Source organism: Boleophthalmus pectinirostris, unplaced genomic scaffold, assembly GCF_026225935.1.
Source record: "Boleophthalmus pectinirostris isolate CB_2022bp ecotype Guang Dong unplaced genomic scaffold, ASM2622593v1 HiC_scaffold_20, whole genome shotgun sequence".
Classification (NCBI taxonomy): domain Eukaryota; kingdom Metazoa; phylum Chordata; class Actinopteri; order Gobiiformes; family Gobiidae; genus Boleophthalmus; species Boleophthalmus pectinirostris.
Window position 1 is genome coordinate 23001555 of NW_026571153.1, and position 24339 is coordinate 23025893.

The 24339-nt window shown below is 38.1% G+C and overlaps 2 protein-coding genes across 4 annotated transcripts in view; one reads left to right on the forward strand and one right to left on the reverse strand.

Moving 5' to 3' along the window:
- Positions 1-358: 358 nt before the first annotated feature.
- On the reverse strand, positions 359-19204 carry agfg2 (ArfGAP with FG repeats 2). Of its 3 annotated transcripts, none has more exons than XM_020922038.2 (14): positions 18715-19202; positions 17979-18072; positions 16382-16497; positions 15650-15782; positions 14864-14984; positions 14113-14217; positions 13192-13224; positions 8160-8414; positions 5445-5520; positions 5312-5355; positions 4656-4742; positions 3745-3861; positions 2053-2123; positions 359-1497 (listed from the first exon to the last, which is right to left on the reverse strand). In XM_020922038.2, the coding sequence occupies exons 1-14, from the start codon at positions 18879-18881 to the stop codon at positions 1450-1452; spliced, it is 1467 nt and encodes a 488-aa protein (XP_020777697.1). In that variant the 5' UTR covers positions 18882-19202; the 3' UTR covers positions 359-1449. The 3 variants fall into 3 exon arrangements, with proteins under 3 accessions (XP_020777697.1, XP_055012479.1, XP_020777698.1); XM_055156504.1 differs by lacking the exon at positions 18715-19202 and adding an exon at positions 16052-16212 and having other exon boundaries at positions 17979-18003; XM_020922039.2 differs by lacking the exon at positions 13192-13224 and having other exon boundaries at positions 18715-19204.
- Positions 19205-20628: 1424 nt separating this feature from the next.
- The window catches only part of acap1 (ArfGAP with coiled-coil, ankyrin repeat and PH domains 1), a 32032-nt gene continuing 28321 nt past the window's right edge, over positions 20629-24339 (forward strand). The window contains exon 1 of the mRNA XM_055156189.1: positions 20629-21121. Within this exon, the coding sequence (XP_055012164.1) occupies positions 21069-21121 (53 nt within the window). The 5' untranslated portion in view covers positions 20629-21068. The remainder of the gene's footprint in view (positions 21122-24339) is intronic.

Below are 24339 nucleotides of genomic sequence, written 5' to 3' on the forward strand. Positions count from 1 at the left end.
AAAACATGTCCTGACCTGTTCTAACTGGACACTGTCTGGGCACTGACCGCGTCCCTACAACAAGATATGGAAATATCAATAAATCAAACTGGTAAAAATAAAGAAAATGGATTTGGGCCAAAACTCTGATAAATCATTCAAACAAATCTATAAATAGCCGTATGGATAGCAACAGAGGGTCTCCATCTTGGTACACTTGCAGAATGAATGTTATGCAATATGCATCCAAAAGTAACCTTCCTTCTCCACGAGGTCAGGGAAAACTGAATGCCCAGCGCCACCTGCTGTCCACAAATATATTACCACACTACTACCCCAATCAAAATGTATAAACAAAGTGTAATAATGAGGGAAACCGTTTTAAGAAGCAACTGATTTTATGAACAGTGGATACAAAGACGTTGTTACATGAGTCATTTTGGCAAATTAAGGAAAACAATCTCAAAGTTAAACCAAAACAGACATTGGTCCGGTAGATAACTGGAGATGAAACACACATCTAGGTTAATTTAGTATTTGCTTTTACATTCAGTAGCATCTCCTTTTAGCCCTCTAAGCGCATGCAGCCTGAGAGTCAAAACACTGTCCTTCAACAGAACTAAAACCAAATTACCAATGCAGAACAAAATGTAGACATAAATGTACGCCTCCATCTTCTTCTAGTTCTTCATGCATGTTGAGGCCGTTAAAGCTACAAAACTCCTCTCATTACATCGTAAACATTTCAACTGGTGAGTTACCAACTGGCGTTCCTCCTGGAGACGTATTACTGGGCGGGCTGGAGGTTTTTGCACTTTTTTAAGCAGGAGATGAAAGCAAAGTAGCAGCAGCTGTGACACGTGTGGAACATTTTTCTTCAAAAGTTATAGGCGGCATTTTTGAGCCCTGAGGTGGCATCTACTGGCACACAACAGCTTTAAAGATGCACAATGTAACTTTCTGTGTAGGGGTCCATCACCTGCTTGTTTCTATGGATGTGCCATTGCTATGTTGGAATGTTCCACAGTATGACATTAAACAGCTCTACCTTACATTTATTCAATTACAGGTAGTTTTATAGCTTGAAAATACCTAGAAAAATAGGCATTCTGACATTCCAGACAAAGCAATAACATCTCCCCTGAGAAAAGCGTTTGACAGACCCTCCACCAGAAAAGTTACACAATGCACCTTTAACATGAAACACAACAGGTCGTCACTCTCCTGTACACACACACACACGCGCGCACACACACACACATTTTATAAGTATGTCTTTTGTTAGTTCCTCTACAAACAAACAGGTAAACATGGACAGGGCTTAAGGTCAAAAATACTCTGGAGCCTTTGAAATGGCAGCGGCTCCTCAGGTTCAGCTTTAGTTCCCAGGGACCAACGCTGGGTGAGAGGGTGAAAAAGGGGGGAGAGACAGAGAGAGAGGGGTGAGAGACAGAGAAAGGGGTGAGGGGATCAGATGAAAGGGTTTTTTGACGTTCCTCGACTTGGGTAAACATTCCCCTGAAACAAAATGTACATGATTAAGCAGAGGAATCTTCATTAAAGAGCCAAAATTGCGCTATTTTCTGATCTATGTTACAGAGTTTTCCTCATCACAGACAAACCCAGAGTTTCATTCACACATGTTTAACACACAAACCCTGCAGATTTAGTTTAGAGTTCTTCTTTCAAAAAGAAAACACCCTTTTCCAACTTGTGATGTCATGTAGAGGTAGTATTCAAGTTAAGAGCCACCTATTATCCTCAGTTCAGAAGAGATTTGCAATTTCCAGGGCTGAAATGATCCAAATGATTCTAGTGAAGGTGTGTGGAGTCTAAAACACAGTGAAGTGGTTCCTGTGTTACCACATGACCTCACAAGGTGGAATAGAGTGTTTTCAGTTTGAGAGAATAACTCAGCCTAAATATGCAAGAGTTGTGTGTGTGAATGAAACAAAACACAACTCCAGGTATGTCTGTGATGAGGAAACAACATTATAACATAGATCAGAAAATAATGTTATATAGCCTTAAAGCGCTATAAAACAAATAAAATACTAAACACAACAGACTTACTGTAAAAGGATTGACTGACATGGACCGTGGAACTTTGGGTTGAGAGTCAGTTACAGAGAAAGAGGCAAAACCTATAAAAAGACAAAAAAAGAAAAAAACTCAGGTTAATCAAGGACACAGGTTAAATTTCAAACTCAAAAAAAGCAGTGGCTCCTATAGAGGTACTGGTATGAGCTGACTGTTACTGTACACTGCAGCGATACAGAGGAACGTGAGGTGAGTTTGATCTGCAGCCAGAGCACACACAGCAGCAGTCACACGAGCTGAGGCTGAATCAAAACCACCAACACCATGAATTATACATGTCCTAACCCTATAGACCACTGTACACACACGGATACTGTCTGACCCATTTGAATTCAACACAAACAATGTAGGTCCTAGGGGAAAGAGTTATTGAAGAAGTTATCTTATCACCAGTCAAATGAAATAGTTTTAACCTGTTGATGTTAAAGGTCCCATATTATGCAAAATTTACTCTTGTGAGGTTTTAGTCATGCTAGAATGTTGTTTATGTCTCAAAAACATACCTGGAGTTGTGTTTTGTTTCATTCACACATGTTTGAGTAATCCTGCATTATTAGTCTGTATCTGCAAAGCTCAAAATGCTCTGTTCTACTTTGTGATGTCATGAAGTGCTACCTCTTACCTTTTGTTCAGTAGAGATTGGCAATTTCAGGGCTGAAATTATCCAAATGATTCTAGTGAAAGTGTATGGAGTTTAAAAACACAGTGGAGTACTTCCTTTATTAGACATGACATCACAAGGTGGAACAGAACGTTTTCAGTTTAAGAGACAAACTTATGATTAAATATGCAGGATTTGTGTGTTAAACATGTGTGAAAAAAAAAAAAACATAACTCAAGGTCTGTTTGTGATGAGGAAACAACATTATAGCACAGATCATAAAATAGTGTAATACAGGCTCTTTAACATTTAAATATTCTCAGAGTTATGCTTCATCTACTAAGAAACTGAATCAGAGTCTATGAGGCAGGAAGGGACACAGACAAATATTCTGTCACTATGTCACTACAGTTACTACTTCCACAAAGGGAGGTAAAGCAAGAAGTAGAAGTGTAAATTCTATAAAAGGAATCCATTCTATATAATTACTCTATATAATATGTGTATACACTACGAGTCAAAAGTTTGGATGCATTTTTTCATGTATTTTTCATCTTTATTTCCATGATTATTTGTATTATAGATTCTTACTGAAGGCATCAAAACTGAATGAATACATACGGAAAGTAGCAAACAAAATATAAACTCAAAATAGCCTTTGCTCTTTTCTTCACCCTGAGACATAGCTGTGAAGAGAAAACCATTTCAGGAGACTTCACCAAGAAGCTCCTGAGAAAAGGCCAAGGGTTTACAAAGGATGGCTATTTTGAGTTATTTATTTATGTTTTTTCTATGCTACATAATTCCATGAATTTTGCTTCATATATTTGATGTGTTCTGTATATATGATCTATTTAAAATATAGTACACATAAAAAAGATGATAATAATAATAAAAAATAAATAAATAAAATGAGGAGGAGTGTCTAAACTTTTGACTGGTATTGTATATATTGATATTGTAACTTCTTACTGTATGACTAAAGATGTTTATATTACTGACAACATTACATTTGAATTCAGTTGAGGTTCAGTTGACATAACATAAAATTATTAGGTGATTACCGTTGGTTTCCTGGTTGCAGTCTGTGTCGTGAAATGCATTGTGAGAGGAGGATGGAGGGAAGGACACGGGAGGAGGGAACACTGAAGTGGGTGAAGTGACAAAAGCTCCGGAGTCACCTGCAACAAGAAACATCAATCAACATCACCATCATAATCACCTATAGTTACAAGTTAGATATGTGGGAAGGGAAACCCAGTGACAGTTATATGTCTAAGAATATATTTGAAGAAATGGAAAAGTTACGAGTTTAATGAATTTTCCAGGCAAAGCAAAACCACCCCATGGAGACAAAAGCAGTTGGCAGAACCTTCACAGAGCCTGTTTTATTTTTATTTTAAGGATAAGCAGCTGAATATGTGGGTTAACCCCGTGGAAAAACAATAGCAGTCTATATCAAACATAAAACGTTATTATTCTTGAAGCAAACTTCAACATTTACCTTCTCAAAGTTGTATTTGCAGTGATTCGTGCACGTTTAAGCAATCTTTAATCACTTCTATTCAAGATACCATATTGCCGATCAACCCATTTCCATCCGCATATGCACACTGCTTATTTTGTACTCCAATTTTATATAGCAGACACAAGCACAATAGGTCTACTTTAACATATATTAGAGTGGATTGCTTATAAAGACCAAATTAAGAGGTAAATTCTGTAGTCTATATACACAAAAGTGGAAATCAATAGTTTTTCCTGCAGAATTAATAACAACACATTATTTAGTAGTTTTGAGAACAGGTGAACACACCATTCCCTTTCTTTTTTTAATTTCAACTTATCTTCTTTGTTTTAACTATAACTAAACACAGTGTGATAAAAATACATTGTGTCGTAACCAAAGCTGCCTTTCCCATGTAAAGTAGTGGCAGAAGAAAGCAGAGAAGTTCCCCATGCTCTGGGGTCTCACCTCCGGGGGCGCTGTTGAAGGGGTTACTGGGGGAGAGGGCGACAGGCGGCTGGGAAGAAGAGCTGGAGCTGAATGGATTGGGGAAATCTGAGACACACAGAGAGAGAGAGAGGAGGGACGAGAGGGCAAATTATTCACATTCCACTCTATTGAAAACGCGCAGCTCTTAGCCACAGAGATGTTAATTAAAGGTGCTTAAAGGGCCCATGATACACTATTTTCTAATCTATGTTTTAATGTTGTTTCCTCAAATGTACCTGGAGTTGTGTTTTTGTTTCACTCACTCATTTAACACACCAACTCTGCATATTTAGGCTCCATACACCTTCACTAGAATCATTTGGATTGCAATTGCTAATCTCTACTCTAAAAAAATGGAAACGTAGCTGTTAACTTGGAAACTATCAGTACATGACATCATAAGGCGAAGCAGAGCATTTTGAGCTTTGGAGAAGTACACAGACCAATAATGCAAGATTATTCAAACGTGTAAATGAAACAAAACACAACTCCAGGTATGTTTTTGATGAATTAACAGCATTCTAACATGACTTAAAGCTAGCAAGAGTCAATTTTGTGTAATATAGGACCTTCAAAATAGCTCACTGAATCTAAACTTTAGCTATAAAATCAATAAATGCGTGCTAGGAACTCACTTGTGAAGGTTTGCGAGCCGGAGACTGTATCGACCCCAGGAGAGCTAAAAAAAACAACAACAACAATGTGACCTTTACTTCAGAAACCAATCACATTCAACAAAAGGCAATCTGACAGGGCTGAATTGTGTACCTGGCTGGAGTCGAGCTGGACGAGAGCCTATTGCCAAAGAGGCTGCTGTATTGCGGAGGTCCACCAGCAGGGGGAGCTGTCAACAAGCATTTCACACACAAACGTTAATAAATATTAGGGAGATCAAGTGCTACTATAACACTGAAGTGTGAAGTGAAAGAGACAGGGACACTCGATCGAACTTGAGTCTTGAGGCATTAAAGGGATACAAATAGTCTGAATAAAATACAAGCTCTCTGTTGCTTCTAATATGAATCAAAGTAAAGCCAGGGCAGAAAATCAATACACTCTTTAATCTGCCAAACAGGGTGAAGGTGGAAAACAAGCACAAGGGCTACTCACATGAATGGTCTGTATTAATGGGCCTATATTATTACGCCATTTTCTGTATCTATGTTATAATGCTGTTTTCTCTTTTGTTTCATTCACACATGTTTAACACATAAACCCTGCATATTTAAGGTGAGAAAATGCTTGTAATGTCATGTCGTAATACAGGAAGTGCTTGACTGTGTTTTGAAACTCCTTTCATTAGAGTCATTTGGACAATTTCAGCCCTGGAAGTGCCAATCTCTTCTAATCAAAAACTACCACATCACACTATCACAAAGTGGAACAGAGCAATTTGAGCTTTGGGATGTAGACAGTCTAATGGTAAAGGATTACTCAAACATGTGTGAATGAACCAAAACCCTTCACTAGAAATATTATGCAGAGCACCAATAAACTTCATAAGAATAAACTTAGTGTAATACAGGACCTTTAAAACTACCGGTAATAAGGCAAGTTACTATCAGTTGGGAATAAACAAATCTATGTACTTTGAGTTGGACCAAGTGTGTGTCCAGGGGAAACACAAAGAGCAGAATTCAGCTGTGGAAAGCCTTGGCATTTGCAGTAAGGATCTTATGTAACTGAGTTTAGCTGGCTGTGACATCAGTATCACACGTACTGCTCCTTTGTCTTCTGTACTAACTTGCGTGTTCTGGACATGGGCAGTTGTACATGTTAAAGAGCCCATATTACAGTATTTACTGATCTATGTTATAATATTGTTTGCTCAATATAACATACCTGGAAATATGTTTGGTTTCATTCACACATCTTTAAACACACAAACCCTGCATATTTAGGCTGTGTTCTTCTCTCAAAGTGAAAAAACTGCTGACCTTGTGATGTCATGTGGTAATACATGTGTGACCTACTGAACAAAAGGTAAAACGTAGCTGTTAATTTGTAAACTACCAGTTTAGGTGGAACAGATCATTTTGAGGGCAGATAAATCATGGGTTACTTAAACATGTGTGAATGAAACAAAACACAACTCCAGGTATGGTTTTGATGAGATAACAACATTCTAACAAAGCTTACAAGCTCACAAGAGTTAATTTTATGTTATATAGGAAATTTAAAGCCTATTTGAAAACTTAAAAAAAAAAATTTAAAGAAATGTATTGACTGAAAACAGAATTTGCCAAGTCATGTGCTTATTTATAATATAGATTTGCATTAATTTGAAGAGAAATGTAATAAAGCATAGTGACTAGGGTTGTTTAAAAAAAAGTATAAAAAATCTGATACTAACTAATACTTAAACTAGTATTGAAACTAGATGCTAATTTGAGCAGGTACTAATACTAAAAAAAAAATCACATTCACAAGATAGAAATTAACCTTTCCTGAATAGCATGATCTTGAGCTGTATCAGAACAAGTATAAGAGCACATAGACTAGTTCACGCCCATGGACCACTGTAAAACCTACCTGGACCACTGAGGAATTACACAGATATAAAACCATATGGTAATATAAAAGAAAGTACTATGATTAAATGTTGAAAATCACATTCTATTGCCTAAGTAAAGTGTTTTATTATCATCATGGTATCAGAATTGGTATTGAGTATCTATTTCTTAATATCGAAATCAAGTCTGAAATTAATACACTATCATAAATCACATGAAATATTCTCTGCAGTGAGCCAGAGAAGCCTCCCTGTTCTTCTGAGATAAGCTTTTCCCAACTATGCAAATTCATCAAATCATCCAGTATGCAGAAATGTGCATATAGATCTGACGTTGGTTTCATCCTGCATATTTTTCGTGAAACAACCAATTTTATTTTGACATGGTCCTCCTTGTGGTGGGATTATTTTCTACAAAACCAAAATGATCTGTTAATCAAGCTCATAGAGTATAGTAATATTAGTTAAAGGGCCCATACTACACTATTTTCTGATCTATGTTATAATGTTGTTTCCTCATCATAAACATACCCGGAGTTGTGTTTTGCTTCATTCACACAGGTTTAACACACAAACCCTGCATATTTAGGCTTCTCTAGTCTTCCTTTCAAAGAGAAAACACTCCGTTCCACCTTGTGATGTCATGTTGGCAATACAGGAAGTGCTCCACTGTGTTTTGAATCTCGATACACCTTCACTAGAACCATTTGGATAATATCAGCCCAAAATTAACCCAAATTTAGTTGTTAACTTGAAAACTACCACTTGACATCTCTTACTCAAACATGTGTGAATGAAACAATACACAACTCTGGATCTGTTTTTGATGAAGTAACAACAGTATAACCTGACATAAATCACACAAGAGTTCAGTTTGTGTAACATGGCACCTTTAACCAACTCCATAGGAAAAACTCATTAGCCAATTAGCCCAAGAGCAAAACTAAATACTCCGTCTCTCTGGTTGCTACCTGGTTGTGTGGGTGTTGGTGAGTCAGAGAAGACACTGTCCAGTTGCGAGACAGCAGCGTACTTGTCCTGGTTCTTGGCGGTGCTGAGAGGGGGTGTGATCTGCCCCCCGCTGGCCGACTGCTGCTGCTGCGGTTGGGACAGGGACTGAGGCAGGGGCTGTGTCTGTGCATGGCTCAGACCCCCGAAGTCCACGCTCAGAGACTTGGGGAAGGCTCTGAAGGGCCCAGTGATGCCGGACACTGATACTGTACGACCTGAGAGGAAGAGGAAGGCATGGGGGAGAGTGAAAGTGATGCAACATAGAGTAATTTAATAAATATGCTAATATATTTTTCAGTTTTCAAGGTAAACCTGGTCTTGGGGGGTGAAATATAAAGTTGAAAGTTGGCCTGGATATTTATTTAACTTCTTACATGTGATACCAAAATACTGTTATTTAATCAAACATAGTGAGAAATGTCTTAAAGATGCACTATATAACTTTTTGGTTGGGGGTCTGTCACTTGCTTGTTTCTATGGTTATGTCATTGCTCCGCCTGAAATGTTTGACATTAAACAGCTCTACTTTACATTTATTCTATTACAGGTGGTTTTATAGCTCAAAAATAGCAAGAAAAACAGGCATTCTCTGAGCGGGGTTGCCTCTCCACAGATCCAATTTATAACTTTGTCTGGTTTGGTCTCCATGAAGATAGAAATGTATAATACCAATACTGTGAAACATTCCAGCCAAAGCAATAAAGTCTCCATAGAGAAAAACATTTGACAGGCCCTCCACCAAAAAAGTTACACAAAGCAACTTTAACTTCAAGGCATGTAACTTTTCTGATGGGAAATCTGCCACCTTCTTGTCTCCATGAAGTAGTCATTAATTTGCCTGGAATATTCCACAGTATAGCATTAAATGTATCTTTCTTGCATTTTATTCAACATGGTATTCTTTTTGTGCAAGCAGGCTCACCTCTCTACAGACCTGAGCTATAACTCACTTACCTTCAAGGAAAGCAATAGCATCTCCATGGAAACAAGCAGCTGACACAAGCCCCACCAGAAAAGTTACATAATTCACCTTTAAACCAAACTCTTACTCAGTGTTAGGGGCACTTGGAACTCAACTAAGGAGCTGTGTATTGATTTTCAGTAAATAATACTTCCATCTTAAAAGGTGCATTGTGTAACTTTGCAGGTGGAGGGTCTGTGAAATGTTTTTCTCCATGTTATTGATGTTATTGCACTCTCTGGAATGTTCCACAGTACGGCATTAAACTTATCTGCCTCATTGAAGATAAGAAGAGGTAAAGCTCAGGTCTGTGGAGAGGTGAGCCTGCTTGCACAAACAGAATGCCATGTTGAATAAAGAGTTGCAAAAGAAAAAAGTTACTGAATAAATGCAAGAAAGAGATCACAGTATGGTATTAAACCTTTCTATCATCATGGAGACCAAACCAGACCAAGTTACAGGTCAGATCCGTGGAGAGACAACCCCGCTCACAGTCAGAATGCCTGTTTTTCGAGATATTTCTGAGCTATAAAACCAACTGTAATTTAATAAATGTAAGGTAGAATTGTTAAATGTCATACTATGGGAAATTCTAAGCAGACTAAAGACATATCCATAAAAACAAGCAGGTGATGGACTCCCAACCTAAAAGTTACATAATGCACTTTTAATAAACCCCAGCTTGAAGCACTGATCTGATGTCAACTAAACTAGAGCCAAAATCCAGATCAAATATACACACAGAAAACTCAACCAGTCACACTTTCTTAATCAGAGCTGTCTCGTGCTAATCCCAACCTAACCTCCTGACATTTCTACACATGGTTAGAGATAAAATAAAATACATGAAAGACTAACTGAGCAGCAAAGCAACTTATCATACAAACTTTGACCAACACAATTGCAGCGTAGCAGCTTTTCCAACAACAATCCATGCTAGCACCAGCTGTGAGCTCCAGCCAAAGTCAATAAGCAGAGAAAAAATGTTGCAAAAGTCATCTGACGATCCAAAGCTGATACAAATTACATGAAGAGACACAGCGTAAAGCATGAAGCAAAGGCCTGGGTGTGTGCAAATTGAAAGAATGCTGTTTTCTCTATCTCTACTTGAGATTTCTAACTCCCCTGTGTACTTAAAGGTGCATTGTGTAACTTTTCTGGTGGAGAACTTGTCATCAGATTTTTTTTTCCAAGGAGATGTTATTGCTTTGTCTGGAATGTTTCACAGTATGGTATTAAACATTTCTATCTTCATGGAGACCAAACCAGACCAAGTTATAGGTCAGATCTGTGGAGAGACAACCCCCTCACAGTCAGAATGTTTGTTTTTCTAGGCATTTTTGAACTATAAAATGACCTCTAATTTAATACATGTAAGGCAGAACTGTTTAAAGTCATATTGTGGAACATTCCAGGCAGAGCAATGACATATCCATAGAAACAAGCAGGTGTCAGGCCCCCAAAAAGTGACATAGTACACCTTTAAATGGGATATTAGCAGTGCTGGGAAGTAACTAAAATATTTATTCAGAAGAAATGTACTCCAGTTAAGAGATCGACTGATGTTTTTTTTTTTGTCATGGCTGAAACTGATAGCCGATGAGCTCTCCATATTCTGTATTTTAAATTGACTACAAACTTGCCCACAGCCCTTATATACCAAACTTTTAAGAGACCTGTATAGTCATGTTTTATCTCTTAAAATAAAGCTTTATGTGTACCTTTAAGGAGCAAGTCACATAAAACAAAACAGTCTGATTAAAGCTGATAGCTGATACGCTAAAAAGGACAAATATCTGCCTGATATATATCGGTCTGTCTCTAATTCCAGTACAGTACAGTTATACTGAAAATATTAAAGTAAATAAAAAAAAAATAAAAATTAAACGTGGTTATTCATTATACAAATTAGGCTTCAAACTGCACCATAGTAAGACCACTATATGTTGCGTTTTTACTTTTACACTTTTGATACTTTACAGCTGATGTAGTCAACATTCTCTAGGGGTGTGATGCTAACTATAGGCATTGCTTTGATTTATTTGTATTGTAATCTTTCGTATTGTGTAAAGCACTTTGAATGACTTTGTGTATGAAATGTGCTATACAAATAAACTTGCCTTGCCTTGCTCTATTTGAGGCTTTGTTAAACTTTAATCTGAGTTTTATTTTAACACAATCTGACCATAAAGGATGGATTTAGCTCCAACTACAAAAGGCAATTTTTATTATGATCACAGGCTCTTGAAAATGTGTTGTTTACATCCATTTTGTATTTTTTTCTTGAGTTTTCAGACAAATCTTTTTGGTAGTGTTTGCTAATGTGTGCACTTTGTCACCATGGAAACTTCTGAGCATTCCACCAGTAGAGATACACAGAGAACACCCCCAGCGTAATGTCATTGCAATGAAAGTATCAATGATGACTAGTACAATATATATGATTTTCAGATTGTATGATGCAGGAGACAGATCTCTGTATTGATGACATTGCACTTTGCCATGAAATATCTAAAAGGTAAATTCACAAACATGAAACCTGATAATTCCTATTAGTGACTACACCCAAGAACTCACTGTATTACAACAAAAATCTACATTATAACAATATTAATTTTAATTGCCCCGATGTGTATTAAAGGTGCACTATGTAACTTTTTGGTTGGGGGTCTGTCACCTGCTTGTTTTTATGGTTATGTCATTGCTCTACCTGGAATGTTCCACAATAAGACATTAAACAGCTCTACATTACATTTATTTAATCACATGTGAGTTTATAGCTCAAAAACACCTAAAAAAAAAAAAAAAAAAAAAAACAGGCATTCTGACTGTGAGCAGGATCGCCTCTCCACAGATCTGACTTGTGACTTGGTCTGGTTTGGTCTCCATACTGTGAAACATTCCAAACTAAGCAATACCATCTCCACTGAGAAAAGCATTTGATGGACCCTCCACCAGAAAAGTTACACAATGCACCTTTACTTGATATAGAATGCTGTGATATCATCTAAAACCCAACAGTAAACACAAAACAGATCTGTGTTTATTATATTTTATATGTATATATGCAATAAATTTAATGAAACAAGACAAAAAAAGACAGTACTGTGATCAGAATATGTTCCAAAATACATATCTGTATCTAAATATTTTTCAAAGTATTCCCTCCAACACTGTATATTTGCATGTGTGTTGAGAATATAGGCAGCCCATGTTGAAGTAGTTTGACGACAGCAAGGTGCAAAATCTCAGTAGAGCTTGGGGGGAGCAGCTAGAGCCTATAAATAGAGGTTCACTTGGTCTCTCTATGGGAACATGACGTCTTAACTCTCCTTGACCCTCCCCTGTGTTGGTATGTAGGTATAATGTAATTTCTAGTGTACTTAAAGGGCCCATATTATGCTATTTTCTGATCTATGTTATGATGTTGTTTCCTCATCACAAAAATACCTGGAGATGTGTTTTGTTTCATTCACACATGTTTAGTTTAACAGACAGACCCTGCATATTTAGGCTAAGTTCTTCTCTCAGACAGAAAACACTATGTTCCACCTTGTGATGTCATGTGGTAATACAGGAAGTGCTCCACTGTGTTCATAAACTACATACATCTTCACTAGAATCAATGGATAATATCAGCCCTGGTATTACCCTTCTTTACTAAACTAAAGCTAAAAGAGAGCCGTTAACTTGAAAACTACCACTACATGACATCACAAGGTGGAACAGAGCATTTTGAGCTTTGCAAATATAGACAGACACAAAAGGGTTACTCAAACATGTGTGAATGAAGCACAACTCTGGGTGTGTTCTTAATGAAGTAACAACATTATAACATGGCTTGAAGCTCACAAGCGTCAACTCTGCCTAAGATAGAACCTTTTAAGTCTATGTGCACTTGGATCTACGCAAGCAAGTTATGAACAAAGCAGCTCATAGACTGGCCATATATTATGAATGACAAGAGCACAGAGAGAGCGTATTGATTCTAGCAGCACACAGTCAAATGCATTGGTCAAACCATGTCTTACCTAACGTGAAGTGGTTTTTGAAGGAGCTACTGGCTTTAGTGTTAAGGAAAGAAACAAAAGATGGATAGATTGGGAAGAAAAAAGAGGAGAGAGTGTCACTGCAGTGTTAAACAACAGTTGTCCTTGATATCATTTGAGGGTGTGCCTCGGAAATGTTGTAAATATTTGTTTTGAAAGGGCCCATATTACGCAATTTTCTGTTGTTTCCTCATCACAAACATACCTGCAGTTGTGTTTGTTTTGTTCCATTCACACAGATTTATCACAGAAATCCTGCATGTTTAGGCTGAGCTTTTCTCTCAAACAACACTCTGTTCCACTGTGTGATGTCATGTGGTAATACAGGAAGTGCCCCACTGTGTTAAACTCCATGCAACTTCACTAGAATCATTTGAATCATTTCAGCTCTGGAATTGCCTATTTTGACTGAACTAAAGGTAGCTGTTAAATTGAAAACTACCGCTTCATGACATCACAAGGTGGAACAGAGCATTTTGAGCTTTGGAGATGCAGACAGACTCATAATGCAGGATTACTCAAACGTGTGAATATAACAAAACACAACTCCAGGTATGTTTTGGTGAGGCATTATAAAACTGGTTAAAGCTCAATTTATGTAATATTAGACCTTTAAGGTTGAAATGAAAATTATACATGTATGTGTGTGAAATACTAGTATTTATCTTGGCGAAAAGACAGTTATTAATACAATTAACAACTCCATTATAAATAGGAAGAGACACAAAGCTAATGCTAATACTACAATTCTCACATTCTCTAATGTTTATAGTCAGTGTTGTTTCTTACACTGTAAACTGAATAATTCTGCAAAATAATGCTGATTAATACAATTAAAAAATTAAAAACTAAATTAAATGACTTGACAGAAATGTCACAAACTTGCGAAATGTAGAGACAGACCTGAAGGTCGAGGGAGGGCAGGAAAAGAGGGGGCGTGACTTTGACCTCCCAGCGCTGACGATAAAGAGCCCGGGCGCTGTCTCTCAATCCCACACAGAGAGGCGTCTAAAGGGAGTACATAAACAAGAGATGAGTTATGCAAAGCAGTGGAAGAGTTTGATAAAAATCAATATTTCAATGTTTTGAAGTATTTTCATAACAACATAGAGACGTGTTTAAATTTCCACATCTACATACACCTTCACTATAGTCGGTAATTTCTACCCTAGACTTGCCAATCTCTGCTGAACTAAAGGTAAAAGGAGCTGGTAAAAATACCACTACATGACATCACAAGGTGGAACAGAGCATTTTGAACTTTGGAGATGTAGACAAACTAATAATGCAGGATTACTCAAACAAATGTGAATGGAACAAAACACAACTCCAGGTATGTTACTGAGCAGGTAACAATATTCTAACATGACTTAAAGCTCACAAGAGACAATTTTGTGTAATAGGACCCTTAGGTATCAGAAAAATGTGAAAGGAAATAAAAATAAAGTAAACCACAAAAGCACAGAAATATAATTTTGTACCCTTGTTTGGGTCTGTATAATAAATTTATTGTTAAATATCCCTGTCAAATAAATATTATTATATATGTAATTTTACAAGATGCGTTTCTACTATTTCTATAACATTGTCTAGTTTTGAATAATCAGCCTAGGTCTCCGTTTACAAAAAAAAAAAACAAAAAAACACGCCCCACCTTTGAGAGGAGGGTCCCTGAAGCTCTGGGATCTCAGTGGGCGGGCAGTGAACACGTCTGTGCGCATATCGGCGGGTGAGATGGCAGGTGCCCGGTCCCAAGAGGGCATCTGGGCCTGGGACTGTGGACAGATGAGAAGACAGGGGTAGAGACAGGAGACAGCAGGGGTATGAGGCAGAAACCAGACGGACGGCAGGGGCAGATGGGGCAGTTGGGTGTGTCTCTTTCAAGCTCCTTTAATAATAGATAGCTCTTTGAAGTCACCTGGCTCTCACCGACCCGCTCACTCAGTTCCCCCCGCCGTGAAGATGGAAGCACAGGTTTTCAAATTATATTACTCTCACTTCTCTTTTCGTTTGAACATCTCTTCAACTTAAGTTTTCAAATTTAAACCCATTTCCACTTTTCACTTCACTATTCACTTGACTGCTCTACATGTATGTCTTTGAAGGAATGTTCAGCAGTTACAATGGTGACACAATGCACATATTAGTAAAAAGACACTGAGAAAAAATACAATGATTCAAATAACACATTTTCAGGAGCCAAGGGTTAAAGAGTTTTTGATTCTCAGCAAAAAAAAAGTGAGAGTGGCGAACTGAAAAACTGTGGCTAATGCTGCCTAGTGTGTGACTGTAATGTTTGAATGAAAAACAAAGCTTAGATTAAAATCTGACTTGAGAAAAAGAGCATCAGACAGAGTAGTGCATACAGTTAGCATCACGTCCCAGAGGAATGTTAATGACAGCTGTAAAATTTCACTTGAGATTAATCGGTCTAATTTACCAGTGGTCTTGGAGCTCTGGCGTTGTGGGTGGGACCTTGCCCTGCCAAAGGACCATGGGAGGGGGGCATGGATGGGACCCCTGGACTCCAAGGACCCTCCACATCCCGGCGGTTTTTACATTTAGAAAAGTGCCTGAAAGAGAGTAAAAAATTCTGTAAAACTATAAAAATAGAACTAACCAACAATGACATTCAGGAAATGTTATTTTTTTTTAATAATTTACAGTGTTAGTCCAATAAAGAGTCTGCAAAACCATTTACACTTAACTTTTATTTTAAGATCACCAGTCTGATCAAACTCTTTTCACATACAGCCCAAATAAAACCAAAGCTATTCTGTCCACAAAGCATCTTTTATTCTGGTATTTTATCATTCACAATTGAAAGAGTGTGACTGCTTACAAAATTCCGGGGATGGGACAAGATCTTGTGCCACAAGACCTCGAGAGACAAAATTGTGGGAAAATGTGGAAAATGATCTTGTGAGATATTTTTCCTTTCACATCTGTGGTTAACTTTGCTGAATAACTCCTCTTGAGAAGCTGTAGTTCCAAAAAGCAGTGCTACAATGACAGCAAGACTATAAAATTAAATAAAACCAAATGCCAAAATTGTAAACCAAATGGTACAATTTGTCAAATCATATTAAAACCTTGTTTTGTCTCATTCTCATGGGCTGAGTCTCGTGACATGTCAATTCCTATAAAATTCATTACAGTTGCATAAGCTCACCATTTTTTCTTCTCATATTTGTCTTGGAGAAATTCCTTAAACTTTTGCGAGTCCTTCATGTCTGAGCAGGCGTCTGTCTTTGGGTCAAATATACACAGCCACGTCCTCCTCCCAACCTGGACAACAAATAATTATAGTTTTTAAAGGCCCTATTTTACACTATTTTCTGATCTTTGTTATAATGTTGTTTCCTCATCACAAACATACCTGGAGTTGAGTTTTGTTTCATTCACACATATTTAACACACAAACCCTGCACACTCTCTACTGAACAAAAGTTAAAAGGGAACTGTTGACGTGAAAACTACAGCTACATGACATCACAAGCTGGAACAGAGCATTCTGAGCTTTGGATTTTAGACTAATAATAAATAGATACTCAGACATGTGTGAATGAAACAAAACATAACTCCAACTCCAGTAATATTTTTGAGGAGGTAACAACATAATAACACAAATAAAAAGTCACAAGAATCAATTTTGCCTTTCTGACTACTACTTTTTGGCTACCAACCAAAAAAAAACTTCACAAGGTTTTACCATGGTAACTACTTCTAACAGACCAAAAATGAATGCTCAAATTTCAGAACAGACTTTTTCCATGTTTGTGTGAGAAGTCAAGATGTCTTTAACTATTAGGTCAAACTCCCATTCTCCAACACTATCTCACCTGCAATTACAGTAATTACAGTGCCTTTGCTAACACGTTCTCATATGTGATTCATCTCCGGTTAAAGAAGGGCACACGTTACTGACAATAAGTGAGTCATGACTGGCCATAGCACGCCAGAGATGATGAGGATGTCCATAGTGATGAAGAGGAGATGAAGGAAGCCTGTTCTCTCATTTTACGTGACATGCCAAATGCGCTGGAGAGAAAAGCTCAGGAAGGATTACAGCCTACACACTTGAGCACAAAGAAAACAGATCTTGTTTGAAGGGTCTTGTTTTTTCGTGAGCGGGGACAGATGCAATAGGTTGGGATGCTGTAAAAAATTGCTGGGGATGCTTTACAAGTATCTCTAAGGCGATATGTTCAGCGGTTAAAATGGAGACGCAATGCACACATTAGCAAACCCAAACAACATTTTTCTAGGATGGTCTGAAAATTAAAGAAAAAAATACAAAATGGATTTAGACAACATATTTTTTTGGTCCTGTTTAGGTGTTTGATTTTCAACAGAAATGTGAGAGTGACTAACTGAAAAACTGTTGGTTAATGTGAGCTTGGTTGTGACTGTAATTTTATGTGTGAGAGACTTGTTTAACAACACAAATCAGTTCAACTGTTGTAGTTCCAAGTCAGAGCTTTCTGATCAGATAGTGTCAAAACAAAGCACAGACTAAAGTCTAACTTGAGTAACAGACTTCATACAGAGCAGTGCCTACGGTTAGCATCACAGCCTGAGACATGCTTGAGAGCTTGTTTGAGAATAGGCAACATGTAGAGGTGCACCAGGAACCAAGAAGATGAAGTGCATATAAAAAATTACAATTGCGTTTGTTACAACACTTTTATACAGGCCTAGAAATAGCATATTTTTACATGTTCTTGTCTATTTTTTGTCTTTTATTTTGTACAAAGAGTGTGTCTCACCTCATTGCCATGGTTTTGGAGGAATTCCACTTCCTGTTGCGAAAAGGTTGTCATGGAGATAGACTTGACTCTGTGGGGAGGGTTGAGGCCTCTCCTGGGACACAGAAACAAGATGAGCAATGAAATTTAGACACAAGAAACACAAAAGGGCACTGGAAGAAGAGGGAGCAGCTGTCATGTGGTACGATATTAAGGTCAGACTTGTTGTGTAAGGTGCCACAACACATAATCCACCCCAGTGTGAAAGACTAGTTTGGACAACCTGTATTCTGCATGCAAAAGACAGTGGTTTGTGCTTTAGGATTTGCGCAATAAGACGCAGTTGGTATCCTCCTGGAGCTTGGACATGCAGAACATAATGTGAGAGATAGACACATACACGCCCACACCGGAGAGTAGAGCCTAAAGAGAGAGAGATGGGGAGAAAGGTAGTGTCAAACCTGCACCATGGCGATATGTAACAGAGCTGGAAACTGACCAACGAGCGGTCTGACGATTATGAAGCTACAGAGGGAGGAAGACAGAGAAAATGGAAGAGATGCGTAAATTAATACGTTTTTTCACATGAGCCTTCTGTACAAAATGTGAGGCACTCAAGCTGTCAAAGGGTGGTGCATGGTGCAATCTTAGGCCTGATACTTTTCACTGTTTTGCACATACGTTTGTCTCCACTGATGCGGGAACATAAAATATGCTAAATGTCAAATGAAAGGGAGGCAGGGGCTCGTTCACTTACAGCATTCCAGAGCACGACGTGCAGATGAAGCTGCCCACCGTGACGTCCGTGTATGTGACCCCGGGCTGGCTGCACTCGAAGCAGTGTTTGTTTACTCCAGACTGGGCCAGCTCGCGGACCTTACGTGAGCAAATCTCCTGGTTGTCCCGGTGCTTGCGGTTCGACATTTTTGACAGCTTCCCTCCGCGAGTCCGTGCGTGCGTGCGTACGTGAACCCCTCGCGGCTGTCCTGTCCGCCCCGGTTTCCCCTCCTCTCCCCGATTACTACAGGCTGCACTTCTTCACGCCCGCATTGTGGAGACACGCTTCTGCAGCTTCTTACCCGACTAGAGACTACTACACACTGAGGAGCAGCGGTGCGTCAATACGCACGAGGTGACGACCGGAAACACAACGACCGTTGTTCAAAATAAAAACACAAAACAGTTGACAAACACAATGTTATCCATATATATCCGTTACTTTCGGTGGTTCAACATTTCAAATGCATGTGTCAATAGTCAGGTGCGTTTCTAATAATTTCAAATGAATGTAAACAAAGTGGAGATTACACAGATAATAAAATTCTAAATGGATAAGGAAGTGATGTGCTTAATCATATCCGGCTTGACATCTGGACAGATGCGTAGGGGATCTCCTGTCAAACACAAATAAGAACCTGTCATGCGTCCAAGTTGAACACATTGTTTTGATTTTTCAGAGGATGTTTTACAAAATGCATATTTATGAAGTTCAGTGGCGTGCGCTGTTACGCAAGAGCAGTTCTGGCACAGTTTATCGTGACGCGCAAAGGCTCACCACTGAGAAAGGGGCCAATCCCCAAGAGGACATCTTTTTTCAAGATGTCTTAAACATGTGTTCAGTTTGATTTGATTAAACAATTTGGCCAAAGACAGCAATAACGCCCTTTCGGTGATGTTAAAGAAAATGTTATTTTCCGCAGATTAATGAACGGGCCTCGGAAAGCACCAAGGTTAGATTTAGGTTGGTATTGTGTTGATTTAAGTGTACTACAATGTGTCAACAAAACAAGGAGATTACTGATGGATTTAAAGATAAAGTATATGCCATGTCAGTGTGTGACCACCAGGAGGCGACAAATTGGCTCCACAATATTGATTTGCTTCACAAGGTGTATGTTATTTCTGTAGTGTGGAGTGGGCTATTTCTATTTTAATTTACTCATTTTAATTTTATCGCGTTTAACATTAAGAGGCTGCTACTGGTTAATCTGTTTTAATCAAAGACAATACTGACACAATTTTGCTGATATATCTGTATTTTCTAACTATTAAGAGATTAGAAGGTTTTTTGGTTAGAGATTTTTGTTTTGTTTTGTTGTTTTTTAAATTCTGAATTCTAACTGCAGCCTTGTCTCTTGTACACACAGTAGCCTCCCTCCATTTAGGCCATTTGAGCCACTGTAATTACACATGTCGGCTGAGCCCTGAACCACAAGCCTCTGAGTGTGTCTGTGTGATGATGACAAAGTGCAGATCTCTCATTTAAAGTTGCCCAATGCGCTGAAAGAGCTTTGTTTTGCCTTTTGAGGCCTGAGAATGGGTATGAGGGTTTGTTTTACACACACAGGCTCTAGTGTTTTTTTACACCTCAGCAACATCAGACCGGGGCAAGGTTGCTAGACAAGAATACACACCCAGATTTAGCACTCACTGAAACTCAAGTTGAATCAATTATCATGGTGAGGGAGCCACTTCAGAGTGATATGTAAGAGGTTAACAGAAAAAAAAAAAGTACGGACACGATTACATTACTTATAATCAACAAGGTGTAGTATGGTGACAGTTTTGATTCTCAGAAAATGTCCTACTTCAAAAAGTGCTTTCCAACCACAATGTACCACGAGTGAGCAACCCGGAAATAGAGATGCAACTTTGGGGGTTGGTCCTTCACTTTTTTGCATGTGAGACGGAGGACAGATACGCTTCAGTCGGCACCCTGCGAGCGAACATCCCGGGATCGAGACGAAGCGCGCTCTCAATTTTGGGTAAACTCCTCTTTCCGTAAAGACGTTATAACCTTTAAATACATATACGGTCAAAGCTACGCGGAAGATCGTTTTATATTTTTGCGAAGGTTAATGGAATAAATAATGCTGATAACGCGACAGGTGAAGATTGATACGAACTGAACGTATTTGATTTGGATGACCGTGGATGAAGGCGCACGCAATCTCCCAAGTGACAAAGTGAACCAAGTTTGGACCGTAGGAATTTTAAGTATGGGCTCCGTGCGTAAAATGACTTAAATGCCGTTGTGGGGTGTTAAAACAGCTTAAAACAACTGAAAGATAGTTCAAGAAGAATACAGTTTGATACCAGAAGTGGCAAAGGATGACCGTGAAGCTGGACTTCGAGGAGTGCTTGAAAGACTCGCCTCGCTTCAGGTAAGTGTTCACCTGCTCTGATCATATGATAAGGCAAAACATACATTATTTTCCTTCCACCACTTTGACAAGAGACAACGCTGAATACTGTTTATGGTTAGTCCACACTGCTATCCAAAATCATTATCACTTGTATTATTATGTAATCAAAAATGTGCTATGGTTAGATGTCTCATATTACACAAAATTGACTCTTGTCAGCTTTAAGCCATGTTATAATGCTCTTACCTCATCAAAAACGTACCTAGACTTGTGTTTTGTTTCATTTACACATGTTTGACTAACCCTTTTATTAGATTGTAGATTAGATTGTCTACATCTCCAAAGCTCAAAATGCTCCTTTCCACCTTGTGATGTCACGAAGCGGCAGTTTTCAAGTTAACAGCTACTTTTTAACTTTTGTTCTGTAAAGATTTGCATTGCTGAAATTATCCAAATGATTCTAGTGAAGGTGTATGGAGTTTAAAAACACAGTGGAGCACTTCCTGTATTACCACATGACATCACAAGGTGGAACAGGGTGTTTGAGAGAAGAAGTCACCCTAAATATGTTAGAGTTGTGTGTTAATTAAACATGCATGGATAAAACAAAACATAACTCCAGTATGGTTGTGATGAGAAAACAACATTATAGCATAGATCAGAAACTACTGCAACATTCTTCTGATCTATCTTTACAACTTGTATTATTGTGTAATGCAAAAGTTGTTTCATTACACAATAATAATCTTTAATCCGGTTTGTTGAGCGTCATACCAAAAAATGCTGACCTTGATAACACTCAACTCAACATTCAAACCAGCAGGATAATTATACAGTAAGCAATGACCTACTATGTTACTGTTAACTACATTTGAATAAAAAATAATATGACCTTTCCACATATAAAAATATAATAATGTGTGTATCTTCCTATATTCAGCCATAGTCACAACCAAGTGTAGTCTTTGTGGCTGTCCAAAGCCTGGATAAATGCTGATAGAGAAGCTAAAGTTTCCTACAAACATCACTGCATACTAGGAGGCTGGCAGGTGATATTTTGAACTATAGGCTAGTAACTAATAAACTACATTATTATTGATTAATTTCACATTTATATCTGGAAGCTATGTGTTATTACTCTTAAAATCCATTAAATATTATGCAAAATTGACTCTTGTGAGCTTTAAGCCATGTTATAATGCTGTTACCTTCTCAAAAACATGCCTGGAATTGTGTTTTGTTTCATTCACACATGTTTGAGTAATCCTTTAGTCTGTCTACATCTCCAAAACTCAAAATGCTGTGTTCCACTTTGTGATGTCATGAAGGGTGACTTTCCAAGGTAGCAGCTCCTTGGCAGTTGGCAGTTCCAGAGCTGAAGTTATCCGAGTGATTCTTGTGAAGTTGTTTGGAGTTAAAAACACAGCTCAGCACTTCCTGTATAACCACATGACATCACAAGGTGGAACAGAGTGTTTTCAGTCTGAGAGAAGAGCTTAGCCTAAATATGCAAAAGCTGTGTGTTATTTAAACATGCGTGAATAAAACAAAACACAACTCCAGCTATGTTTGTGATGAGGAAACAACATTGTAACATAGCTTAGAAAATAGCGTGATATGAGCCCTTGAAATCTTGTTTGTATCCGCACATCAGCATCTGTTGTAATCAAAAAGGAAGTGTCCTTAAAATGGTTTTGCAAGAGAGCTTCAACTTAAGAGAGAGTTTTAGGTTTGTCAGGGTGTGCCCACTGTCCGCTGTGACTTCTGCCTGCTCAGCCTGAATGGGCATATTTTCACCCAGAGGAGCAAATACTTTTTAGATCTGCGAAGTACATGGAAAAAGTGAGTAGGTGCAGCTGTAGTGATGAGGTCTCCTGTCAGCGGTGGTGGAAGAAGTACTTTGTTTTAATATTTAAGTAAAAGTAGAGATACCAGAGCAAAAAAATAAAAAATAGTCAAGTAAAATTATAAGTGCCAGAAAAAATCTACTTAAAGGTGCATTGTGTAACTTTTTGGTTTGGGGTCCATCACCTTCTTGTTTCAATATGTCATTGCTCTGCCTGGAATGTTCCACAGTATGACATTAAACAGCTCTACCTTATATTTATTCAATTGCAGGTGGTTTTATAGTTTAAAAATACCTAGAAAAACAGGCAATCTGACTCTGAGCGGGGTTGCCTCTCCACAGATCTGACCTGTAACTTGGTTTGGTGTGGAGTTTAATGCCATACTGTGAAACATTCTAGACAAAGCAATAACATCTCCATTGAGAAAAACAACTGACGGACCCTTCACCAGAGAAGTTACACAATGCACCTTTAAAGAGTAAAAAGTACAAGTATTTCTCACTGATTTTGAGATCTAATACATTTCAAATGTAGTGATTTTGAGGAAGATTTGTGCTGAATTTTGTTCAACAGAAACAACTGTATCACTTCACCTGTTAAAAATAAATTCTCAGACTTTCAGCAGGTCTCACAAAATAATAATAACAAAATAAAAAAAAAAAAACACTTTTACTTTTCAGTCCAGTTAAAGGGCAGTTCAGTTAGGGGAGTAGAAAGTACAAATACCTGCTCTCAAATGTAGTGAAGTAAAAGTAAAGAGTATCCACTTTAAAAACTTCTTAAGTAAAATACAGATACCTCAAAATTTTACTTAACCACAGAACTTTACTTTACTTTGTTACATTCCACCACTGTCAGCGAGCACTGAACAAGAGCAGAGGAAAGCAGCTCGGAAGGATCTGAGTCTATCAAAAAGCCCACACATGAAGAGATAACGCTCCTCTGACAGTTTGGGCCAAGATTGCTGCCTCCTGTTGCTAGGATACGGGGAACAGGAAGTGAGGCGAGATATACTGAGGTGATCAGCATAGGAGACAGGAAGTCAGTGTTTCTGTGGGGAAACCGCGACCCAGCTCAAGTGCCTGCTACATTTGCAGTCTGCAGTGAAGTGACATTCAGTTGTGCTACTTCTATTATCAGACTGTATTCAAATTATTAAAGCTTACTGGTAAATGCAAATTTTTTGAAGACTTTTCCCATTCAAATGATGTATAAATTTTTTGGCATTGTTAATTACTATGGCAACGGCACACATTTTTTTTTCAATTAAACTTTATTCAAATTATTCAGCTTTTTGATATATGTATATTTGTCATTCAGGAACACTTTTTTCAAACTCAACTTTTTTCAATCACACTTTATTCAAATGATTTCTGAGTTTCATCATTT

Coding starts and splice junctions, on each gene's coding strand:
- agfg2 (XM_020922038.2), bottom strand. CDS start 18,881: ATGTCGAACCGCAAGCACCGGGACAACCAGGAGATTTGCTCACGTAAG. Junction 16,498..17,978: donor TCCAAAACCATGGCAATGAG/GTGAGACACACT, acceptor TTTGTTGTCCAG/GTTGGGAGGAGGACGTGGCT. Junction 8,415..13,191: donor CAAAAACCACTTCACGTTAG/GTAAGACATGGT, acceptor TCTTCCTCTCAG/GTCGTACAGTATCAGTGTCC.